We start from the raw sequence: 22,029 nt of genomic DNA on the forward strand, positions 1-22,029 counted from the left end.
CAGCACTTTCGTTCGGTAAGTCACATCATCTTTGTTTTTAGATATAAATTATTTAACAGTTACATTGCAGACCCATACACATTCCCTGATACACTTACACAAGGAATAACTTATCTGAAACCTAAAGATCAAGCAGACACAGCAAACCCAGCTAAATATCGCCCCATAACATGCCTACCAACAATATACAAAATATTAACTTCAGTCATTACACAGAAATTAATGACACATACAACACAGAACAAAATTATTAATGAAGAACAAAAAGGATGTTGCAAAGGAGCACGAGGATCTAAAGAGCAACTGATAATAGATGCAGAGGTGACATATCAAGCTAAAACTAAACAAAGGTCGCTACACTACGCATACATTGATTACCAAAAAGTTTTTGATAGCATACCCCACTCATGGTTACTACATATATTGGAAATATACAAAGTAGATCCTAAATTGATACAATTCCTAAACATAGTAATGAAAAATTGAAAAACCACACTTAATATCCAAACAAATTCAAATAATATCACATCACAGCCAATACAGATTAAGCGTGGAATATACCAAGGAGACTCATTAAGTCCTTTCTGGTTCTGCCTTGCTCTGAACCCACTATCCAACATGCTAAATAATACAAATTATGGATACAATATTACTGGAACATACCCACACAAAATCACACATTTGCTATACATGGATGATCTAAAACTACTGGCAGCAACAAATCAACAACTCAACCAATTACTAAAGATAACAGAAATATTCAGCAATGATATAAATATGGCTTTTGGAACAGACAAATGTAAGAAAAATAGCATAGTCAAGGGAAAACACGCTAAACAAGAAGATTACATTGGATAACTACAGCGACTGCATAGAAGCGATGGAAAAAACAGATGCCTATAAATATCTAGGATACAGACAAAAAATAGGAATAGATAATACAAATATTAAAGAAGTACTAAAAGAAAAATATAGACAAAGACTAACAAAAATACTGAAAACAGAATTGACAGCAAGAAACAAGACAAAAGCTATAAATACTTATGCTATACCAATATTGACCTACTCATTTGGAGTAGTGAAATGGAGTAACACAGACCTAGAAGCACTCAATACACTTACACGATCACAATGCCACAAATATAGAATACATCACATACATTCAGCAACAGAAAGATTCACATTAAGCAGAAAGGAAGGAGGAAGGGGATTTATCGACATAAAAATCCTACATTATGGACAGGTAGACAATTTAAGAAAATTCTTTATAGAATGAGCAGAAACTAGCAAAATACACAAGGCAATCACTCATATAAATACATCAGCTACACCATTGCAATTTCATAACCACTTCTACAACCCTTTAGATCACATAACATCAACAGATTCAAAGAAGGTAAATCGGAAAAAGAAAACACTACATGACAAGCACCCATATCATCTAACTCAGCCACACATCGATCAAGACGCATCCAACACATGGCTAAGAAAAGGCCATATATACAGTGAGACGGAAGGATTCATGATTGAAATACATGATCAAACAATAAACACAAGATATTACAGCAAGCATATTATTAAAGATCCCAATACCACAACAGATAAATGCAGACTTTGCAAACAAGAAATAGAAACAGTAGATCACATCACAAATGGATGTACAATGCTAGCAGATACAGAATACCACAGAAGACATGACAATGTAGCAAAAATAATACATCAACAACTTGATATACAACGTAAACTAATAAAACAACACGTTCTCACATACAAGTATGCACCACAAAATGTACTGGAGAATGATGAATACAAATTATACTGGAACAGAACCATTATAACAGATAAAACAACACACATAACAAACCTGACATCATCCTCACGAGTAAAAAGAAGAAATTAACACAACTAATCAAAATATCCATACCCAATACAGCAAATATACAGACGAAAACAGGTGAAAAAATTGAAAAATACATCCAGCTGGCTTAAGAAGTCAAGGACATGTGGCATCAGGATAAAGTTGACATTATACCAATTATACTATCAACTACAGGAGTCATACCACACAATATCCACCAGTACATCAACGCAATACAGCTACATCCAAACGTATATATACAACTACAGAAATCTGTAATTATTGATACATGTTCAATTACCTGAAAGTTCCTAAATGGAAGACGCATCCAGGAAGTTACGCTTGATCAAGGTCTGCATCACTTTCCATTTTTAACCAGACATAACGTCTGAGAAAGGAAAGAAATAATAATAATAAAAATAGCAACAATAGCAATTCCCTAGGCTGGAAACATAGTTGGCTGTTGAAGTTCACAGAACCAGAGGTTCTTAAGTGTGAATTGTTTTAAAAAAAAGTTGAGTTTGTTTTCAAAAACAATGTTTCACAAGAACTGTAGTATGGATAGCAATCAAAGAGATACAGTAAGATGCCGTGCAGTAGAAATTAAAATAGAAGTGTAACAGATATGAGGTAAAATGCAAGAAATCAGAGAAGGACCATGAAAATGAAAGTACTTGAGAAATTAGGGAAGTGGAAGGAGACATTGATAAGAGAAATATTATAAAATGACATAGGTTACAAAAAGCAGCTGCAGAAGAATTGAAACAGAGCAGTAGTTAAATACAGAAGAAAAAAGTATAAGGAACACACACGCGCACGCACACGCACACACGCATGCACGCGCGCGCGCGCGCGCCCACACACACACACACACACACACACACACACACACACACACCCCTGAAGAATGTTGAAAGGAAAAGGAGAAAATAGTAAATAATAATGAAAGAAATGGGAAAGATAATGAACAGAAGGTACATGGGGGCAGGTTTTCCATGTGTGAAGCTAGGAATGATAAGTGTGTGGTAATAAATATATTGAGAAAATAGTAGACTGAAAAGGTTTTTATTTCAGAACTTGATTTAAGAGAATTTGAAACCTGAGACAAAAGCTGATTAATGTACTGACACACTATATTAAATAATGTTACAAGCAGAACATCATTCTTTTATTTTAGAGGAAATTTTAAAGTCCTGCCAATGAATAAGGTAAAATAAAAATATATTTATGGATGAGATTTTTAAAATTTGAGTGGAGGGCATTGGTAACATTCTTGTGGAAAGTATCAACAGTGATGTCAATATATCTTACAAAAAGAGAGGTGTAGGAAATAGTTTCATTTTATTTTATTTATTTATTTATTTATTTTTTTGAAGTAGTTGCAGGTTTCAAAACACTTACATTACATGCTTTATAATGTCCTTTTATTATTACAATTATGTGTTTCAGTTAGGAAGCTCCTAACAATGTAAATGCATATAATGAAGTTCTAAATTTTACCACACATAGTTGTCACATGGCCATAAAAATATTGTACTATACAATTGTAACTGCCAAATTGTACGTGTTTTACACTAGACAGATTTTTAATTGTGTGTACTGGGAAACTGTGTACAGACTAACTGACACACTTAATCTGTTTCATGCCATTCTATAGGATCAGTGTCAAGGTAGGAAATTTACCATAATTTTATAATAGATGTGATCTTTTACCATTTAATTTCCCTTTAGTCCACAGTTACAATATTTTTATAATTCACCACACTTGTTTGATTTCCTAAAAGCATGTAATACACTATATATTGATTGAATTATAACCACCCAATTAGTAGTGTGTTGCACAACATTTTGCTTTTAAGGTAATACATGATCGAAGCAGCATAGATGCCAAAAGACAGTGACAAAAAGCTGGATATGTTGCAGTCCCAATTTCTGATATTAATGAGCAGTATAGGATCTTTAAGTCAGATGAATTTAGAAGCTGTTCCATATATGTAAAGACGTAAAACACTCCAGACAGCAATAATTTTTCACATATGTCTGGTGACATCTTGCTGTGTCATCCTAAGCGTACTGGGACACCATGGTAACATGTTTTCCCTACCATACCCCATAACACTCTCTACAACACATATCCTGAATATCTTTTCATCACAGCAATTAGTGAAACAGGTACACTTTTGTCCCAGACAAATTAGTTTCTTCTAGAATTCTGTTCAGTCCCTGGAGTTTGCATTTCAAACTGCACTATACAATGAACATATGTCACTATACCTTTGAATAGTACATCAACTTAAAATGTCTTCACTTCTTATATACAGTTACCTGCTCCCACTGCAAGTAGTGATGATCATAATGCTATAGCTGTGTCATTTGATAAACACTCTCAGAGAAACAGGTGCATGCTGCTGCTACTTAGTTAGTTATAGGTTTTTTTTGTTTGTTATTTCTTCCTCTTTCCTTGTCTGATACAACTTTTCTCTGTACAGGATTGATGAAGAGTTCAGGGACGTTAAGCTGTCAGATCTACGTGTTTTGGCTACATTGGGAGTTGGAGGTTTTGGCCGTGTTGAATTAGTTCAGATTGCAGGAGATCCTTTACGTTCATTTGCTTTGAAACAAATGAAGAAAAGTCAGGTGAGTCTGTTCATCATTATTTTATATTCCGATATGTCTGTCTGTTGTTCAACAGGGAATGTAACTGATTTGTAACAATACAGTATTTTCATTTGTTAATTGGACTATATTTATAGAAATAATTATGTTAAGTAGTTAAGCTGCTTTATAACTATTAAGTGCCAGATCATTCATATTTGATAGCCTGCAGTAGCTCAGATGTAAAAGTGCTCTTATATGTGATTTTAAGATCATGATGATGATCAGGTTATAAAATGATGCTTGTCTATACTATAGCTGTCAGCTGCCACCCATTCCACATCAAACGGTCCCTTCCCTACAGCCTAGGTCTTCGTGGCAAACGAATCTGCTCCAGTCCGGAATCCCTGAAGCATTACACCAACAACCTGACAACAGCTTTCGCATCCTGCAACTACCCTCCCAACCTGGTAGAGAAACAAATAACCAGAGCCACTTCCTCATCCTCTCAAACCCAGAACCTCCCACAGAAGAACCACAAAAGTGCCCCACTTGTGACAGGATACTTTCCGGGACTGGATCAGATTCTGAATGTGGCTCTCCAGCAGGGATACGACTTCCTCAAATCCTGCCCTGAAATGAGATCCATCCTTCATGAAATCCTCCCCACTCCACCAAGAGTGTCTTTCCGCCATCCACCTAACCTTCATAACCTCTTAGTTCATCCCTATGAAATCCCCAAACCACCTTCCCTACCCTCTGGCTCCTACCCTTGTAACCGCCCCCAGTGTAAAACCTGTCCCATGCACCCTCCCACCACCACCTACTCCAGTCCTGTAACCCGGAAGGTGTACACGATCAAAGGCAGAGCCACGTGTGAAAGCACCCACGTGATCTACCAACTGACCTGCCTACACTGTGATGCATTCTATGTGGGAATGACCAGCAACAAACTGTCCATTCGCATGAATGGACACAGGCAGACAGTGTTTGTTGGTAATGAGGATCACCCTGTGGCTAAACATGCCTTGGTGCACGGCCAGCACATCTTGGCGCAGTGTTACACCGTCCGGGTTATCTGGATACTTCCCACTAACACCAACCTATCCGAACTCCAGAGATGGGAACTTGCTCTTCAATATATCCTCTCTGCCCGTTATCCACCAGGCCTCAATCTCCGCTAATTTCAAGTTGCCGCCACTCGTACCTCACCTGTCATTCAACAACATCTTTGCCTCTGCACTTCTGCCTCGACTGACATCTCTGCCCAAACTCTTTGTCTTTAAATATGTCTGCTTGTGTCTGTATATGTGTGGATGGAAATGTGTGTGTGTGCGAGTGTATACCCGTCCTTTTTTCCCCCTAAGGTAAGTCTTTCCACTCCCGGGAATGGAATGACTCCTTATCCTCTCCCTTAAAACCCACATCCTTTCGTCTTTCCCTCTCCTTCCCTCTTTCCTGATGAGGCAACAGTTTGTTGCGAAAGCTTGAATTTTGTGTGTATGTTTGTGTTTGTTTGTGTGTCTATCGACGTGCCAGTGCTTTCATTTGGTAAGTCACATCATCTTTGTTTTTAGACTATGACAGTATGTAGTTAAAAACTTCATCATGAGTGAACGAGGTTGTAAATCATAGTCGCGCGAGATGATGGTAATAAAGAAGGAAAATTATGTTAAAAATTGCAGTCCACACATTAAAAGCTTATTGCAATAAAAAATTTTATTGAATAAATTACATTAGGACTACTCTCTCCTACCTGACAGTGTCAGGCTTTACTAGCAAGCCACAATATTTATCACACACAGCTTTGTTTGTTCATATTTTAATATGTGGTTAAGATACTGGCCTTGCATTGTGGAGAAGCGAGGTTAAAATCTCCTCTGGCCATCCAGATGTTTCTCGTGATTTTTCCTGAATAAACCAAATCAAATTGGCAGAGTGGATTTTTGGAAAAGAATACAGTCAGTTAGTTTCACTCCTTGCCCAGCCTGACTTTTTTCTTTATCTTTAGACCTTGCAATTGACAAGTCATTAAATCCTACTCTTCATGCTTTCCAAGTTACTGTTTTATCCTAAATATTTTGAGTGAAAGGATTATTACATAGGTCTTAGTTTATGTATTTCTCTAATAAAATTAGTGTTGTGAAGATGAAAATAGTTACTTATAAATTAAGGGTAACGAAGAACAAAATCTATTCCTGACAACAAAACAAACTGTTGTGTACGTTGTTTCATATGTTTGTTTGCACAAATGAGTATCAATTACTCTTTGACATGTGTCCTGGACTAGATGAATAGGACCTATTCCTCAGAAATTTACTCCTTAATGGTATTTTACTATCATTGTCATTATTATTATTATTATTAGGGTCATTCAGTAAGAGACAAATTGGTCTGGGGAAAAAACTGTTAGTAGGGCAAGTTTGGTACTTTATGGCTTTCAGTTAAAATCACTGGGATGAGGTCTGATCAGCTGAGGTATCAACATTGTTTTGTTTATAGCCTCAAAAATACATTTCAAGATAGCGATCTGCTTGAAATGTCCACATTAGATGAACAACATTCTGTTATTTTTACTTGCTGAAGATGAGACACCAGTGAGCATATACTGTAGAATGTCTTAAGTTTATGGTCATGGTTGAATGAATCATGCAAATTTTTACAACTGGGTAGAACAGTTCAAAAAAGGTCGCGACTCAGTGACTCACGAACACCGTTCTGGCTGACCAGTTGCAGTTTCAACACCCTCACTTGAAAGGCGAACTGATGACATTATTCATGCTGACTTCCATGTGACTGTGGAAATGATGGTTGATAAGGTTCAAGTTAATTTTGGTACAGTTCATAACATTGCCTGTAACATGCTGAAGTACCGCAAAACATGTGCAAGATGGGTCCAAAAGGAGTTGACGCAGCTACATAAGGAAACAAGGTGGAGAGTGTGCACAGAGCTAAAGGAATGTTATGACAGAGAAGGTGAGCACTTCTTCAACAAAATTTTCACTTGTGATGAAACTTGAGTTCACTATTATGAACCAGAATCAAAAAGACAAAGCATGGAGTGGAAGCACACCAACTCACCTGTAAAGAAACAATTCAAAACCCAAGCATCAGCAGGAAAAGTCATGTTGATGCTGTTTTGGGATGCTGAAGGTCCAGTTTTTGTAATTATCTTGAAGAGCAGCATACAATGAACAGCCAATACTACTCAGATTTGCTTTTAAACGAGGTGAAGCCAGCCATGAGAGAGAGATGATATGGATCTCAGAGGAGAGGTGTGATTCTTCAGCAAGACAATGCATTTCCTCATATTGCTCAACTAACCCGTGAAACCATTGACAAAGTGGGCTGGGAAGTACTGCCTCATCCCCCTTACAGTTCTGATTTAGCAGCTAGTGGTTTCCATTTGTTTGGTACACTGAAGGAGGCATTACGTGGGAAGAGGTTCCAGGACAACAAGGACATGAAAATGTTTGTGGGAAATTGGTTCAAACATCAAGATAAAGAGTTCTTTGCAGCTGGAATAAAAAAGCTTGTAGCCCATTGGAACAAGTGTATAAATGTTCAAGGGAATTATGTCAAAAAGTAGAAGAAGTATTTTTTTGTAAAAATAAAAGCTTTTCTTTCCAGACCAATTTGTCTCTTTTTATTATTGAATGAGCTTCATATTATTATTGTTATTATTTCTTTCCTTTCTCAGACCTTAGGTCTGGTTCGAAATGAAAGTGACGCGGACCTTGATCAAGCGTGACTTCCTTTTAACTGTACGGTATATGTTACATTGCGTTTAGGAACTTTCGGGTAATTGAACATGTATCAATAATTACGGATTTCTGTAGTTGTATATATGTGTTTGGATGTAGCTGTATTGCATTGATGTACTGGTGGATATTCTGTGGTATGACTCCTGTAGTTGATACTATAATTGGTATGATGTCAACTTTATCCTGATGCCACATGTCTTTGACTTCCTCAGCCAGTTGGATGTATTTTTCAATTTTTTCTCCTGTTTTCTTTTGTATATTTGTTGTATTGGGTATGGATATTTCGATTAGTTGTGTTAATTTCTTCTTTTTATTGGTAAGTATGATGTCAGGTTTGTTATGTGGCGTTGTTTTATCTGTTATAATGGTTCTGTTCCAGTATAATTTGTATTCATCATTCTCCAGTACATTTTGTGGTGCATACTTGTATGTAGGAACTTGTTGTTTTAAAAGTTTATGTTGTAAGGCAAGCTGTTGATGTATTATTTTTGCGACATTGTCATGTCTTCTAGGGTATTCTGTATTTGCTAGTATTGTACATCCGCTTGTGATGTGATCTACTGTTTCTATTTGTTGTTTACAAAGTCTGCATTTATCTGTTGTGGTATTGGGATCTTTAATAATATGCTTGCTGTAATACCTGGTGTTTATTGTTTGATCCTGTATTGCAATCATGAATCCTTCTGTCTCACTGTATATATTGCCTTTTCTTAGCCATGTGTTGGATGCGTCTTGATCGATGTGTGGCTGTGTTAGATGATACGGGTGCTTGCCATGAAGTGTTTTCTTTTTCCAATTTACTTTCTTCGTATCTGTTGATGTTATGTGGTCTAAAGGGTTGTAGAAGTGGTTATGAAATTGTAGTGGTGTAGCCGATGTATTTATATGAGTGATTGCTTTGTGTATTTTGCTAGTTTCTGCTCGTTCTATAAAGAATTTTCTTAAATTGTCTACCTGTCCATAATGTAGGTTTTTTATATCGATAAATCCCCTTCCTCCTTCCTTTCTGCTTAATGTGAATCTTTCTGTTGCTGAATGTATGTGATGTATTCTATATTTATGGCATTGTGATCGTGTAAGTGTATTGAGTGCTTCTAGGTCTGTGTTACTCCATTTCACTACTCCAAATGAGTAGGTCAATATTGGTATGGCATAAGTATTTATAGCTTTGGTCTTGTTTCTTGCTGTCAATTCTGTTTTCAGTATTTTTGTTAGTCTTTGTCTATATTTTTCTTTTAGTTCTTCTTTAATATTTGTATTATCTATTCCTATTTTTTGTCTGTATCCTAGATATTTATAGGCATCCATTTTTTCCATCGCTTCTATGCAGTCGCTGTGGTTATCCAATATGTAATCTTCTTGTTTAGTGTGTTTTCCCTTGACTATGCTATTTTTCTTACATTTGTCTGTTCCAAAAGCCATATTTATATCATTGCTGAATACTTCTGTTATCTTTAGTAATTGGTTGAGTTGTTGATTTGTTGCTGCCAGTAGTTTTAGATCATCCACGTATAGCAAATGTGTGATTTTGTGTGGGTATGTTCCAGTAATATTGTATCCATAATTTGTATTATTTAGCATGTTGGATAGTGGGTTCAGAGCAAGGCAGAACCAGAAAGGACTTAATGAGTCTCCTTGGTATATTCCACGCTTAATCTGTATTGGCTGTGATGTGATATTATTTGAATTTGTTTGGATATTAAGTGTGGTTTTCCAATTTCTCATTACTATGTTTAGGAACTGTATCAATTTAGGATCTACTTTGTATATTTTCAATATTTGTAGTAACCATGAGTGGGGTACACTATCAAAAGCTTTTTGGTAATCAATGTATGCGTAGTGTAGCGACCTTTGTTTAGTTTTAGCTTGATATGTCACCTCTGCATCTATTATCAGTTGCTCTTTACATCCTCGTGCTCCTTTGCAACAGCCTTTTTGTTCTTCATTTATAATTTTGTTCTGTGTTGTATGTGTCATTAATTTCTGTTTGATGATTGAAGTTAATATTTTGTATATTGTTGGTAGGCATGTTATGGGGCGATATTTAGCTGGGTTCGCTGTGTCTGCTTGATCTTTAGGTTTCAGATAAGTTATTCCATGTGTAAGTGTATCAGGGAATGTGTATGGGTCTGCAATGTAACTGTTAAATAATTTAGTTAGATGAGAATGTGTTGAGGTGAACTTCTTTAACCAGAAATTTGCTATTTTATCTTTTCCAGGGGCTTTCCAATTGTGAGTAGAATTAATTGCTTGGGTGACTTCATGTTGCAAAATTATCACTTCAGGCATTTGTGGTATCATCTTGTATGTGTCTGTTTCTGCTTGTATCCACCGTGCATGCCTGTTATGTTGTACCGGGTTAGACCATATGCCGCTCCAGAAGTGTTCCATGTTTGTTATGTTTGGTGGATTGTTTATTTTAATGTGTGTGTTATCTATTGTCTGGTAAAATTTCTTTTGGTTTGTGTTGAATGTTTGGTTTTGTTTCCTTCTATTTTCACTTTTTTTGTATCTTCTGAGTCGTTTGGCTAATGCTTGTAATTTCTGCTTCTTTTCGTCTAATTGCTCTGTCGCTTCTTGTTGTGAGATTTTACCTAACCTTTTTCGTTTTTTTCCCGAGATTTCATTTCTTATAAATTGTGTTAGCTGTCCGATGTCTTTTCTCAGTTTTTCTATTCTGATCTGTAGCCTGTGTTGCCATGCTGGTTTTGTGGGTTTCTTCTGTGTGTTGGTTGGTTCTGATCTCTGTCTAGTGTGTATATTTAGTGTAGTGAGTGCTCCTATATAAACCAGTAGTTGTAACTCTTCCATAGTTGTGTTTTCATTTATTTTGTTGTGTATGATTGTGTTGATAGTTTTTATTGTTGTTTCGACTTGTGGGTTATTTGGTGGTCTATGCAAGAATGGTCTTATGTCTGTATTTGTGTCTTTGTATTCTATATATGTCAGCTGAAATTTTTCTTCTATATCTAACATGTGTGTCACTTCGTGTTCTATTTGTGCTTGTTCTGGTGGCTGTCTTAAGATTTCCTTTTCCTCTGATTGTTTAATTGGTGCGTGTTGTTCTTTGTTTGTTTGCTCTGGGATGTTTGAGTCAATTACTGTATTTTCTTCTTCTTCTGATTGCACATTATTTTGTTCCAGTATTTGTTGTACTTTTTGTTTGATGTTTTCTAATTCTGACTGGGGTATCCTGTTATTTTTGATTATTACACGGATCTGATCAGCTAGTCGTTGTTCTGTTAAAAATTTTAATTCTGGGTATCTGGTAATAAATGTTGTGTATACTTGTGATCTGTATCCAGTTGTGTTGGTTCCTAGGTTTGTTGCTTGGTAATAACAGAACATGAGGTGTCGATTAACTTCATCTGACCATCTCATCCTCTGTCTTTGTTTTCCCTCTAGGGTGGTTGCAGGAAGCATATCCTGCAAAACACCTCTATTTGGATTTAAATCATTTTCCAGTTGGCTAGCAGTGTCGTTACCATTGTGGGCGGGCATAGGGTTCAAGCGTCGTCCCCGACCATGACGGCGCTTGTCCGAGGCTTCTTTAGTTCTGTCCTGAACCAACTAATCACACTAAAAGGGGGGTTAGCCCTATTAGTGGTTTGTTCTTTTCGTCGCCTTTTACGACTGGCAGAACATACCGGAGGCCTATTCTTTTCCCGGGCCTCCACGGGTATTGTTATTATTATTATTATTATTATTATTATTGTTATTATTATTATTGTTGCTTGTACTACTACTACTACTACTACTGTTTTGTTGCTTTAACATTATTCCTCCGTATTATTTCTTATTCTGCAATGTTTGGTAGCTTTCTTTTTATTTCTGTTCTGAGTAGTACATTTTTTATCTGTTCACAGTGTCTGTGTCTCACTTTCTCTATTTTTTATTTTGAATATTTTATGCTTACAAACATTTCTGTACCTGAAGTTATCCCAGTTTGTTTCACATTTGTCTTAACCATAAATTTTATGTCATTCTATGGGCTGATATCTTCTTTGCTCTTTTTATTTCTTGGTTTCTATGTAATAGTATGTTTCTTCTTTCTGTCTCTATATCAAAATCACTCCCTTAGAAGGTTTTACCTGGTTTGTACAGTGTACTTTTAGGTAGTATATGATTTAATAATTTGTCTATTTAAATTTTTGTGTATTTATTTATTTGTTAGATTGTGGAAACCAGGCAACAGCAGCATATAATGTCAGAGAAGGAGATTATGGGAGAGGCCAATTGCAACTTTATTGTCAAATTGTATAAGACATTTAAAGATAGGAAGTATTTATACATGCTTATGGAATCTTGCCTTGGAGGAGAATTATGGACAATTTTGAGGTTTGTACATTTCCTGCATGTATGCCCAAATGAGATTTTTAAGCATTCTATAATTCTGTTATTAATAGAACAGATATAACTGTCTGCCATCTAGAATGTTACTCATAAAAAGTGTCTTACAATGATCAGTAACTGGTAGGCTTACATGTACAGATAATTGAAGTAAAACATTATACCAATAGTACTTTTTCCAAAAGAGGCATGTCTGTGCACTAGCTGCCAAACTGGGGTCAATATTAAATTAATTACAGGCTGTACAGAGGCATTTAAACACTCATTTCCCTGTGTTCCGTGTGCGAATGGAACGGGAAAAACCCTTATAGCTGGTATATTGGGATGTACCCTCTGCCATGCATTTCACAGTGGTTTAGAGAGTATACATATAGAGGTAAAAATACTACTGCAAGTTATGATAGATAAAACATAGAAACATTTTAAATACCAGAAAATTCTGCTACCAGGAGCAGCAAACACATACTCCTCCTCCCCCCCCCCCCCTCCACCACCACCACACACAAAAAAAAAAAAAACCAACACTATGTCTATGGCAACCCTGACCATTTATATGTAAAACACAGTTTTAAACTGGAGATAAGCTTTTTTGTACAAATGTTAATTTTTGAAACTTTTCTTTCTATAAAAAAAAAACATTATAACTCATCCATTTTTTGCAGTTGTTGTGTTGCTTGTATGACTTGTTTACATTATGAGGCAAGCAAAATTTTTTTATAAATGGGACACTGTAATTTTTTCTTTTGTAAACTGTGAATATTCACTGTTTTATACCACTTAGAGAGAGAGAGAGAGAGAGAGAGAGAGAGAGAGAGAGAGGGCTGGGTGTGAAGGCATTTACAGGATTTCACATGCTGTTTAACAATTGGAACTTTGTGTCGCAAGATTTGTAAGTGTCGAGTGGCAATAATTCAGTCACAAAACCTTCAGGCAACGAAAGTGGAGTCCCCTAATGCATAGGTTTCTTGATGTTGAGTGAAGATGATGTATCCTTTCCAAATATTCAGTATTTTCTTGGACAAATGCATCAAAGATTATGATGCTAATTACACCGTTTGGTCTGATGACACAACTTTATAACTGAATTGAATTGTGATACACCAAAACTGAACTTATTGGACCTATGGAAAAACCGACATTATGAACAGCAAGCAGTTAAACTGGCGAGAGATAACAGTGTAGTGCAGTATTCTGGTGAAGGAGTTACAGAATCATTACTCTGTTAAGGAGATTTGACAAATAAATATTACCAGTCACTACACCCACCTAGATGTAGACTGCACTTGCCAGCCGGTTGTTGCATAATCCTGTTATTGTCATCGTTTGGTTTCTCAGTGTTGAAATGCCTGTTAGCAGGAAGATAAATAAGTAAGTTTCAAGACTGAACTGTGTCACATTGTATCTTCGAGGTACTATGAAGGCCACTGTATACTGACATATTAAAAGGTCACAGGCACATCATCCCATGAAAGGTACAACTTATGAATGGTAAATCTAGTCACTTGGAACCTGCAGCTACTGTTGTTTTCACAGTTCAGTAGATAACATATGGCTAAAGATAATAGTCATCCTGAATATTTGTGCATTGCTATGACATTCAGGAAGTAAAAAAAAAAAGAATAATTGCTTGGAGTACAACACTCCTTTAGAGTGGAGAATGATTGTGCTGAATGTTGGTTATGTGTGTAAAATATGATCCAAAATATTCTTTAAAGAAAGGTAAAATATAATCCCTGATTTTAATGTGGATTTAAGATTTTATGTTAATATTACTACAGTAATGTTAGGGACAATCTGTCTGCATTGAACTTACAGTAGCATTCCAACAACAAGCATAAAATGCTCTCCAGCTGCCAGCTGTATAGTTCTAGTGCACCAAGGTTTCTGTAATTTTTATCTTTTGCTATATTATGATGTAGTTTTTCTATGTTTGTAATTTGTGATGCATGTGACAAAAACTTTTGGTTAATTTGATTATACACACATCAAAAAATAATTAAGTTATTGCACAGAGAGTCCACGTGGCTAGTCGAATTTCATTTCATGTCTTACTTAGAAAATGTTTACTTATGGTTACAGGGACAAAGGGCATTTTGATGATGGCACAACCAGATTTTATACTGCCTGTGTGGTTGAGGCTTTTGACTATCTTCATAGCCGTAATATTATATATCGTGATCTCAAGCCAGAGAATTTGCTTCTTGATAATGCGGGGTACGTCAAACTAGTGGATTTTGGTTTTGCAAAAAAGCTGCAGGTAAGTCTCCTTTAACTACTGTTTCTTAAATTGTTTTTGTATGGTTTTCAATAAAATTTAACACATTATGTTTTCATTTCCTGTCTTACTATGACTTGGTATTTATTTTAGCATGGACGAAAAACTTGGACATTCTGTGGAACACCAGAATATGTTGCACCTGAAGTAATTCTGAATCGTGGGCATGATATAAGTGCTGACTACTGGTCTCTTGGAGTTCTTATGTTTGAACTGCTGACAGGTAATGTTTCTGATTATGAGTGGATTTATCTTGTTGTAAAATAAATTCTGTGTAAACCTTTTGACTATACATCAGTAGACTTGCAGATGGTTAAAACTGGCTTCCAAAATTGTGAAGTGTCTTATTTTTCATTTCTGTTTTTTTCAAAAGGTTAAGTGTTTGAGTATCAGTAATAGTTGAAATGCATTAATCTGAGAAATACATATAGATTTGCGATTTATTTTTTCTTTCTTCATGTTCATCGTAGATAGCAAGGAAACCTGTTGTAATATTAGTGTCTGCTGATCTTTCAACCATTTTACAAAGTTCCAGAAGGGAGAGGGGAGCTGGAAAATAAAGTTGGTTTGTTGATTTGGGGGAGGGACCAAACAGTGAGGTCATTGGTCCCATCAAATTAGGGAAGGACGGGGAAAGAAGTCAGCCATGCCCTTTCGAAGGAACCATCCTGGCATTTGCGTGAAGCGATTAAGGGGAATCATGGAAAACCTAAATCGGGATGGCCAGATGTGGATTTGAACTGTTGTCCTCCCAAATGCAAGTGCAGTATGCTAGCCACTGCACCACCTCTCTCAGTGGGAAAATAGAGAAAGCGTGTATGCAGAAAAAGTTATTTTTTAATACCACAGTAGCAGCACACTTTTAGCAACTGAAGAATAATACAGAAAAGAACAGTTCCTACTGTAAACTTTGTTGTCTTTTTTTGTGGCTAAGAAACCATGGATTCTGAAAATGCAACAGTCTTTTATATTTTGCAAGTATCTGCCAATTTGCTGTCACTTATTGGCTGAACATTGGAAATTAATGGTTTACTTGCCATATTTTCATATGCTGACAGTGTTATATTCTTCTGTTAATCAGGGACACCACCATTTACTGGGGCTGATCCAATGAAGACGTACAACATAATTCTCAAGGGTATTGATGCCATAGACTTTCCAAGGACTATTACTCGCAATGCCATGGCACTTATTAAGAAACTATGTCGGTGAGTAAGTTAAATTACATAGTTAGTTTTCTTCATTCTATATACACAATAAAAATTAGTGCAGTTTTTAAAAATGCATACCTGTACTTCTGCTCAGTAATGTTCTTAGATCTTGTAATGTGAATGTAGACCAAAGATTTGGGCATGAAAGTTTGATTGAGAATACCAGTTTATGCAGTTCTGCATATCAGAATGTTGATAGAATATCAAACAAGTGTTTTCATACAGTAAAGACAAACAGAGCTTCAAAGAAGGCTGCTAGTAGTAGCTATAGTCTTTGGAGTGACACACTGGAAATTATTTTAAGTGGCAAAGTTTACTTTCCATCTTCTATAATATTAAATTTTTCTTTGTCTATTTCAGGGACAATCCGGCTGAGAGACTTGGTTACCAAAAGGGTGGTATTAGTGAGATACAGAAGCACAAGTAAGAAAATTTTCATAATAATCTCCAACTTTTATTATTTAATTTTCCTGTAATAGAATATGATTTCCTGTTATTTTTATGGCAGTACACAGTGCTCCCTATGATATCAACCAACTCAACATATGTGGAAAAATTGCATAAACCCTTTCAGTTCTGTATTAGACACCTTTTACTGGGCAGTATAAGGATGCTGTAACTACACTTCTCATATCAGTTTGATTGAGTGTACTTAGAACTTACGAGCAAAAAACACACTCTTATGTACCTGCTAGTGATGGGGAAGTGCATGCATGTACTCAAAGGACAGTAAATTGGAGAAAAACAAATAATTGCCAGTAAGGATATTTTACAAATAATAAGCAACAAAATGTGTATTGCACATAGTAAAGTGTTTTTATTTGGGTGATGATATGTAACCATATAATGATACAAATCACAATCCGATTTCATATTTATGTAGCTAGTACTGCTCAATAATTCTTCTGCACAGTGGAAGATTATTTCTCATATTACTGATTGTATCACAGAGAACGAGAGGAAACCTAGAGCAATGTGAAGAAATGAATAACGAGTTGTTCTCAAATAGTAATTATATATCATTCTGTTACAGATTTCTCACCACTTTTTAAAATAATACAGTGTGCATTTCGTACACGTAGAGAGACAGCAGTACCATACTGTCATAACACTTTTTGTTTTGTGTGATTTACACTGATGAAAGGGTACTCTAAATCAATGAAAATTTTTATGAAGTCAAGAATTAATAAGGGCTGGTTGAATTTAAACATAGGTATACTTCCCTTGCAGGTGACTCACATAATGGACATTCAGAATTCAGTATCACTGGTGTCCAAAATTAAAGCAACAAACCGCTGTTTCCCAGTCCTGTGTCTGATTCAGAGTATAATCATACAAACTGTTAACAGATGTCTGTAATTGTGTTCTGCATGGAAGATGGCATTCTGGTCAATGGACAACCATGCTAACTATGACGTCAGGGCACCTACCAAATGGGGTAGTGTTTGCCGGATACTCTCACAGCCACAATCTCTGTGCACACAGTCACAGACAGTGCAGAATGCCCACCAGACTCTTTGTGGTGGAGGGCCGTAGGAAAAATGGAAGCAGGACAGTTGCAAGCTGATGTGGCCCGATGTCTTAATGTGAATTGTTCTATTGTTTCTTGGATGTGGTGACAGTTTATAGAGACTGAAACTGTATCTTGAAGAGCAGGGCATGGCCAACCATGTGCAACATCAGAGAGAAAGGACCATTATTTGGTTGTTAGGTCATGACCGGAGTGTTTTAGTACTGCACGGCAACTGGCATTTGATTTTGCAGCACACACGGGACATGTTGTATCAAGGCAAAGAGTGTACAGGTAGCTTCAACAGAAAGGCCTGAACAAAATAACCATTTTTCTAAAGCTATCATTTGACATTCTGCCATCTGTTAATCATTTCCAGTTAAGTGTACACCATATCCAGACTGTTATAATTGTTTCTTAAAGCAGGTTTCTTTAGTACTTTCATAGACATAAAACACCCTATCTTAAGATACACCGTTTTGTTGTGTGTAGTAATAAGATTTATTTGAGCCAGATATTTTTACCAATACACTTCAATTTACAATTTTCAGGTGGTTTGATGGCTTTAATTGGGAAGGTCTTCGCAATCTTACATTGACCCCACCCATTGTGCCTGTTGTGCGCAATGTAACGGACACCTCAAACTTCGATGCCTACCCTCCAGACAGTGATGGTCCTCCTCCTGATGACCTTACTGGCTGGGATGCTGACTTCTAAGGAAGTTTCAGATTTACAGGGGAAAGTGCCAACAGCAGAAAGCCTGTCTGTCTCTCAGTGCAGGAAGGTTCATTGCGTGTTTGTGACAAGAGCTGACAGAATGCAGATAATGCCTATGAAATCATGCTGTAGATCCGTGTCTGCTTCATCATATTTTCAAAGAAATTAAAATAACAATTCGGAAATTGTTTTCAGTGTCTCTCTTGGGCTGTGCTACCTCCTTTCGTCTTACTCTGTTCACAGACTGAATATTTTTTGATACTAAAGTGTAAAAAATACCTTTAAGAGATCCAGTACACACATTAAATGTAATATGCTTATTACTTTGACATATTGTTGCAGGTTAATCATCTATGTTCTTGCCAAATATTGAGCATATCAGGATGTAAATCTTGAAAAACCTCAAATTTTTCAAAATTCAGAGAAAATAAACTATAATAAGTTAAATCATCATGATAATAAACAGCATGCTAGTTGGAAATATTAGGTACAATAATTGCAGTATACATTATTATGTTATCCATGTGTTTATTGTAATAAGAATGTCATTTAAATATGTGTGTCAGTAATCTGTGTTACTATCTCTCATCCAGCAGAATTTGAAATGATTTTCAGCAAGTTATATTTTGTAATATATAATTTATTACTTCCTCTTTAAGTATACATTTTTAATACAAAATGTCTGAATTACAGAACACTACAAGGATAACACATAAATATTTAAACTAATAGGAATGAAAGGAATATTATCTCACACAGTGAAGAAGTGAGGTGATAGACTGTGGCATGTATTACATGAAAAATAATATAATTTGAAAACCTGTTCCCTTAAATATAATTTGTGTATAATTTTAAAGATGCAGCAGTCTTGGATCAAGTAACATGTTTTTGTTTATTGCTCTGTCAGCATTAGGATATTATGGTATTTCAGAGAAAGAAAAGATAGAAGAAAGTTCCTTTGTTGCATATACATTTTTACTCCAGCTTTTAGAATGTTATTTTGTACTTACCAGACATTACTCATACTTTTGTTAACAGAATTTCTGTAGTCTTACTGGAAATGTATTTACTGCTGTAACATCAATGCTTGCATGTAATCCAGAGAAAATTTGCTAGAAACTGGAGGTGTTTGTTGTTATATCTGCAAACGGAATAACAAAAGCAGTGCCATTTATCTTTGTTACAATTTTTTTAAGTTTTCAGTTTGGTATCTGCACTTATCTTCAAACTTTATCTGCAGAAGTAGGTCATCGCCAGTGATCTTTAGTTTAGGGACCAAAACTGCTCAAAGTATTGAAGTTGCCAACGAGAGGCATGTTGTATTTTATGTACATATATGTTTGTTACCTTTGTGATCTGAAAAGGTCGTGTGAAATTACTTTGTCATCTTTTGTTTTGAAATTCTATGATGGTCTCCACTCACTTCCTCTTTTTCTTTAATGAAGAGATTGTATCTACAGCTGGAGCTAGGTAACCCACCAGCTTCTTTGAAATTTATGTATATACTAAAAATTAAATGTCACATACATAAAATGCTCTAACATCAAAATGATTTGAACTGTGAGCTCAAATGTAAAACTTTATGATTGTATCTGTAAACTGCTTTTGTGTGTTTTGTACATACAGAAATTGATGATCTTTTATAAAGGTCAATTGTGTCATTTAAAATAGTCCAAATTATACAGAAAATAAATGTTAATATTTTTTGACCAACTGAAGTTATTATTTACTTATACCAGGACTACCACATTACCACAAGTGTAAAGGTCCTAGAGGACAAAAAAATATTCCCACAGAAGAGCAAATGTGTTTTTAGAGATAAACTGAATACTGCTGTTTCCATGTCATAGTTGCTATGGGCCCTTTGTTGGGCCAGTTGCTTACTGCATTCTTCACCCTGGCATCAATCCCAAAATGTTTCCCACCTTTTGTGCTGCATTTAAAGGTGAAAATCACCGTGCTTCATATGTCAGAAGGAGAGACATCTGACAACTGGCAGTACTGTTTTAAGCTTTCATCTGCAAAACAAAAAAGGCTGCTGGTTGTACTGAAACTGTGTAACTGACAACAACTCATCTGTCACGTTATGTGATTAGTTGTGATAGATGTGAAAGCAGCCACACTAAGGCTACTTTAACCATAAGGGCTCTCCTTTCACTGGAAAGACTGTAGTATCAAGGTTTAGACTGCAGATTGCCCATCCAAACAGATACAGCAGTTGTAGTATTAGTATGAGGACAGACAGTATATGAAGAAGCATAGTAACGTAGAAAACAATCCTCATGACAATGCTGATTGCACTGCCTTTTGGTACAAAATCTGACAATGTCTTAATGATACCAGTAACTGTCTCCAAGGGTTTTTGTGTTGATAGAGGTTTTTTGAAGTAATGATTGACACTCTCCGGGGGAAGATAACCAGCAAGAATTTGGCCAAGAAAAGTGTCTACATCTACCTAATACTCCACAAACAACTATAAAGTGTGTGGCAGAGAATATTTCCTGTTGTACTACTGTTAATGTTTCTTCCCATTTCATTTTTCCTTGGAGTGTAGGCAAATTGGTAGCTTCAGTTCCTCTTCACATTGTAATTAATCTACTATTGTCTTTGCAGTTCTATGGGAGCAATATGTATAGGATTGTAGTATATTCTTAGATTCCCCATTTCACACTGTTTCTTGATTCTTTTTAAGCATGCTTTTGTGGGATAGTTACTGTCTATCTTCAAGTGTCTGCCAGTTTAGGGTTTTCAGAATCTCAGTGACACTGTCCTATAGGTCAAAGAACATTGTAACTATTTGTGCTACCATTCTTTGTATATGGCCAATATCCCATTTTAGTCCTATCTTGTATGGTTACCACACACTTGAGTAATATTCTGTGACAGAAGGCAGAAGTATTTTGAAAACAATCCCTTTTTTAGGCTCTACGAAGAATATTTATTAACAACAAGGTAAATGCAACATACGTCAATCTTTAAACTGAGAACACAGTATGGAACTGACAGACTGTTGTGCAGTGAACAAATATACACTCATTGTTGAGGACCCTCTCACATTATTGATACTCTCAATATAAATGTACCATATTCCAACACACCTCCTTACATTTATATCACAATCAAATTACTTTGAACATTTCTTGAAATTCTACAAATTTATCCTTGCTCAAAGGTTTGCTAAAAATGTCTGATATATTGTTTTCTGAATCTACTATACAACTATATACAACTCCTTTCATGTAACATTAATTTACAAATGGTAGTGTATTTCAACATCTTGTGAATGTTTAGTAATATTACCATAGGCCCCTGAGTTGTCTTCGTATACTTTAACAGGCTCACCAGACTTTGCATTAAAAATATTCATAATATGTAGAATTAAATTAATCTCAGTGACAGCTTCTGTTAATTGTACATAGTCAGCAAAAGTAGAAGATTTTGTAACACTTTCTTGTTTCTTAGATCTCCAAAATATTACATTCCCCAATAATTTAATTACATGCCCTGATGCAGACTTACAATCTACACAATAATCTGCCCAATCTGTATCTACAAAAAAATCTAAGAAATTGATATTTTCAGCTTTTCCATATGTTAACTTAAAACCTTTTGTTAGATACAAATATTTCATTACTTACAAAGCATACTTAAAGCGAGTGTCATTACAACAATTTTGAAATATATTCAAATAGTTTACACTGTAACTTATATTTGGCTGTGTTCTGGAGCTAATGTACAGGAAAGCACCT

The 22,029-nt window shown here is 35.7% G+C and overlaps 1 protein-coding gene across 2 annotated transcripts in view; it reads left to right on the plus strand.

Annotated features, from left to right (window-relative positions):
- The window catches only part of LOC126236956 (cGMP-dependent protein kinase, isozyme 2 forms cD4/T1/T3A/T3B), a 582,919-nt gene extending 562,926 nt beyond the window's left edge, over positions 1-19,993 (plus strand). For both annotated transcript variants that reach the window (XM_049946654.1, XM_049946653.1), the window contains 7 exons: positions 4,348-4,495; positions 12,392-12,555; positions 14,647-14,824; positions 14,936-15,065; positions 15,924-16,050; positions 16,414-16,476; positions 18,115-19,993. In XM_049946654.1, coding sequence (XP_049802611.1) covers positions 4,348-4,495; positions 12,392-12,555; positions 14,647-14,824; positions 14,936-15,065; positions 15,924-16,050; positions 16,414-16,476; positions 18,115-18,280 — 976 coding nt within the window. In that variant the 3' untranslated portion in view covers positions 18,281-19,993. The remainder of the gene's footprint in view (positions 1-4,347; positions 4,496-12,391; positions 12,556-14,646; positions 14,825-14,935; positions 15,066-15,923; positions 16,051-16,413; positions 16,477-18,114) is intronic.
- The last annotated feature ends 2,036 nt before the right edge of the window (positions 19,994-22,029 follow it).

The sequence above is a fragment of the Schistocerca nitens genome, chromosome 2 (genome assembly GCF_023898315.1).
Source record: "Schistocerca nitens isolate TAMUIC-IGC-003100 chromosome 2, iqSchNite1.1, whole genome shotgun sequence".
In the NCBI taxonomy this organism is placed as follows: domain Eukaryota; kingdom Metazoa; phylum Arthropoda; class Insecta; order Orthoptera; family Acrididae; genus Schistocerca; species Schistocerca nitens.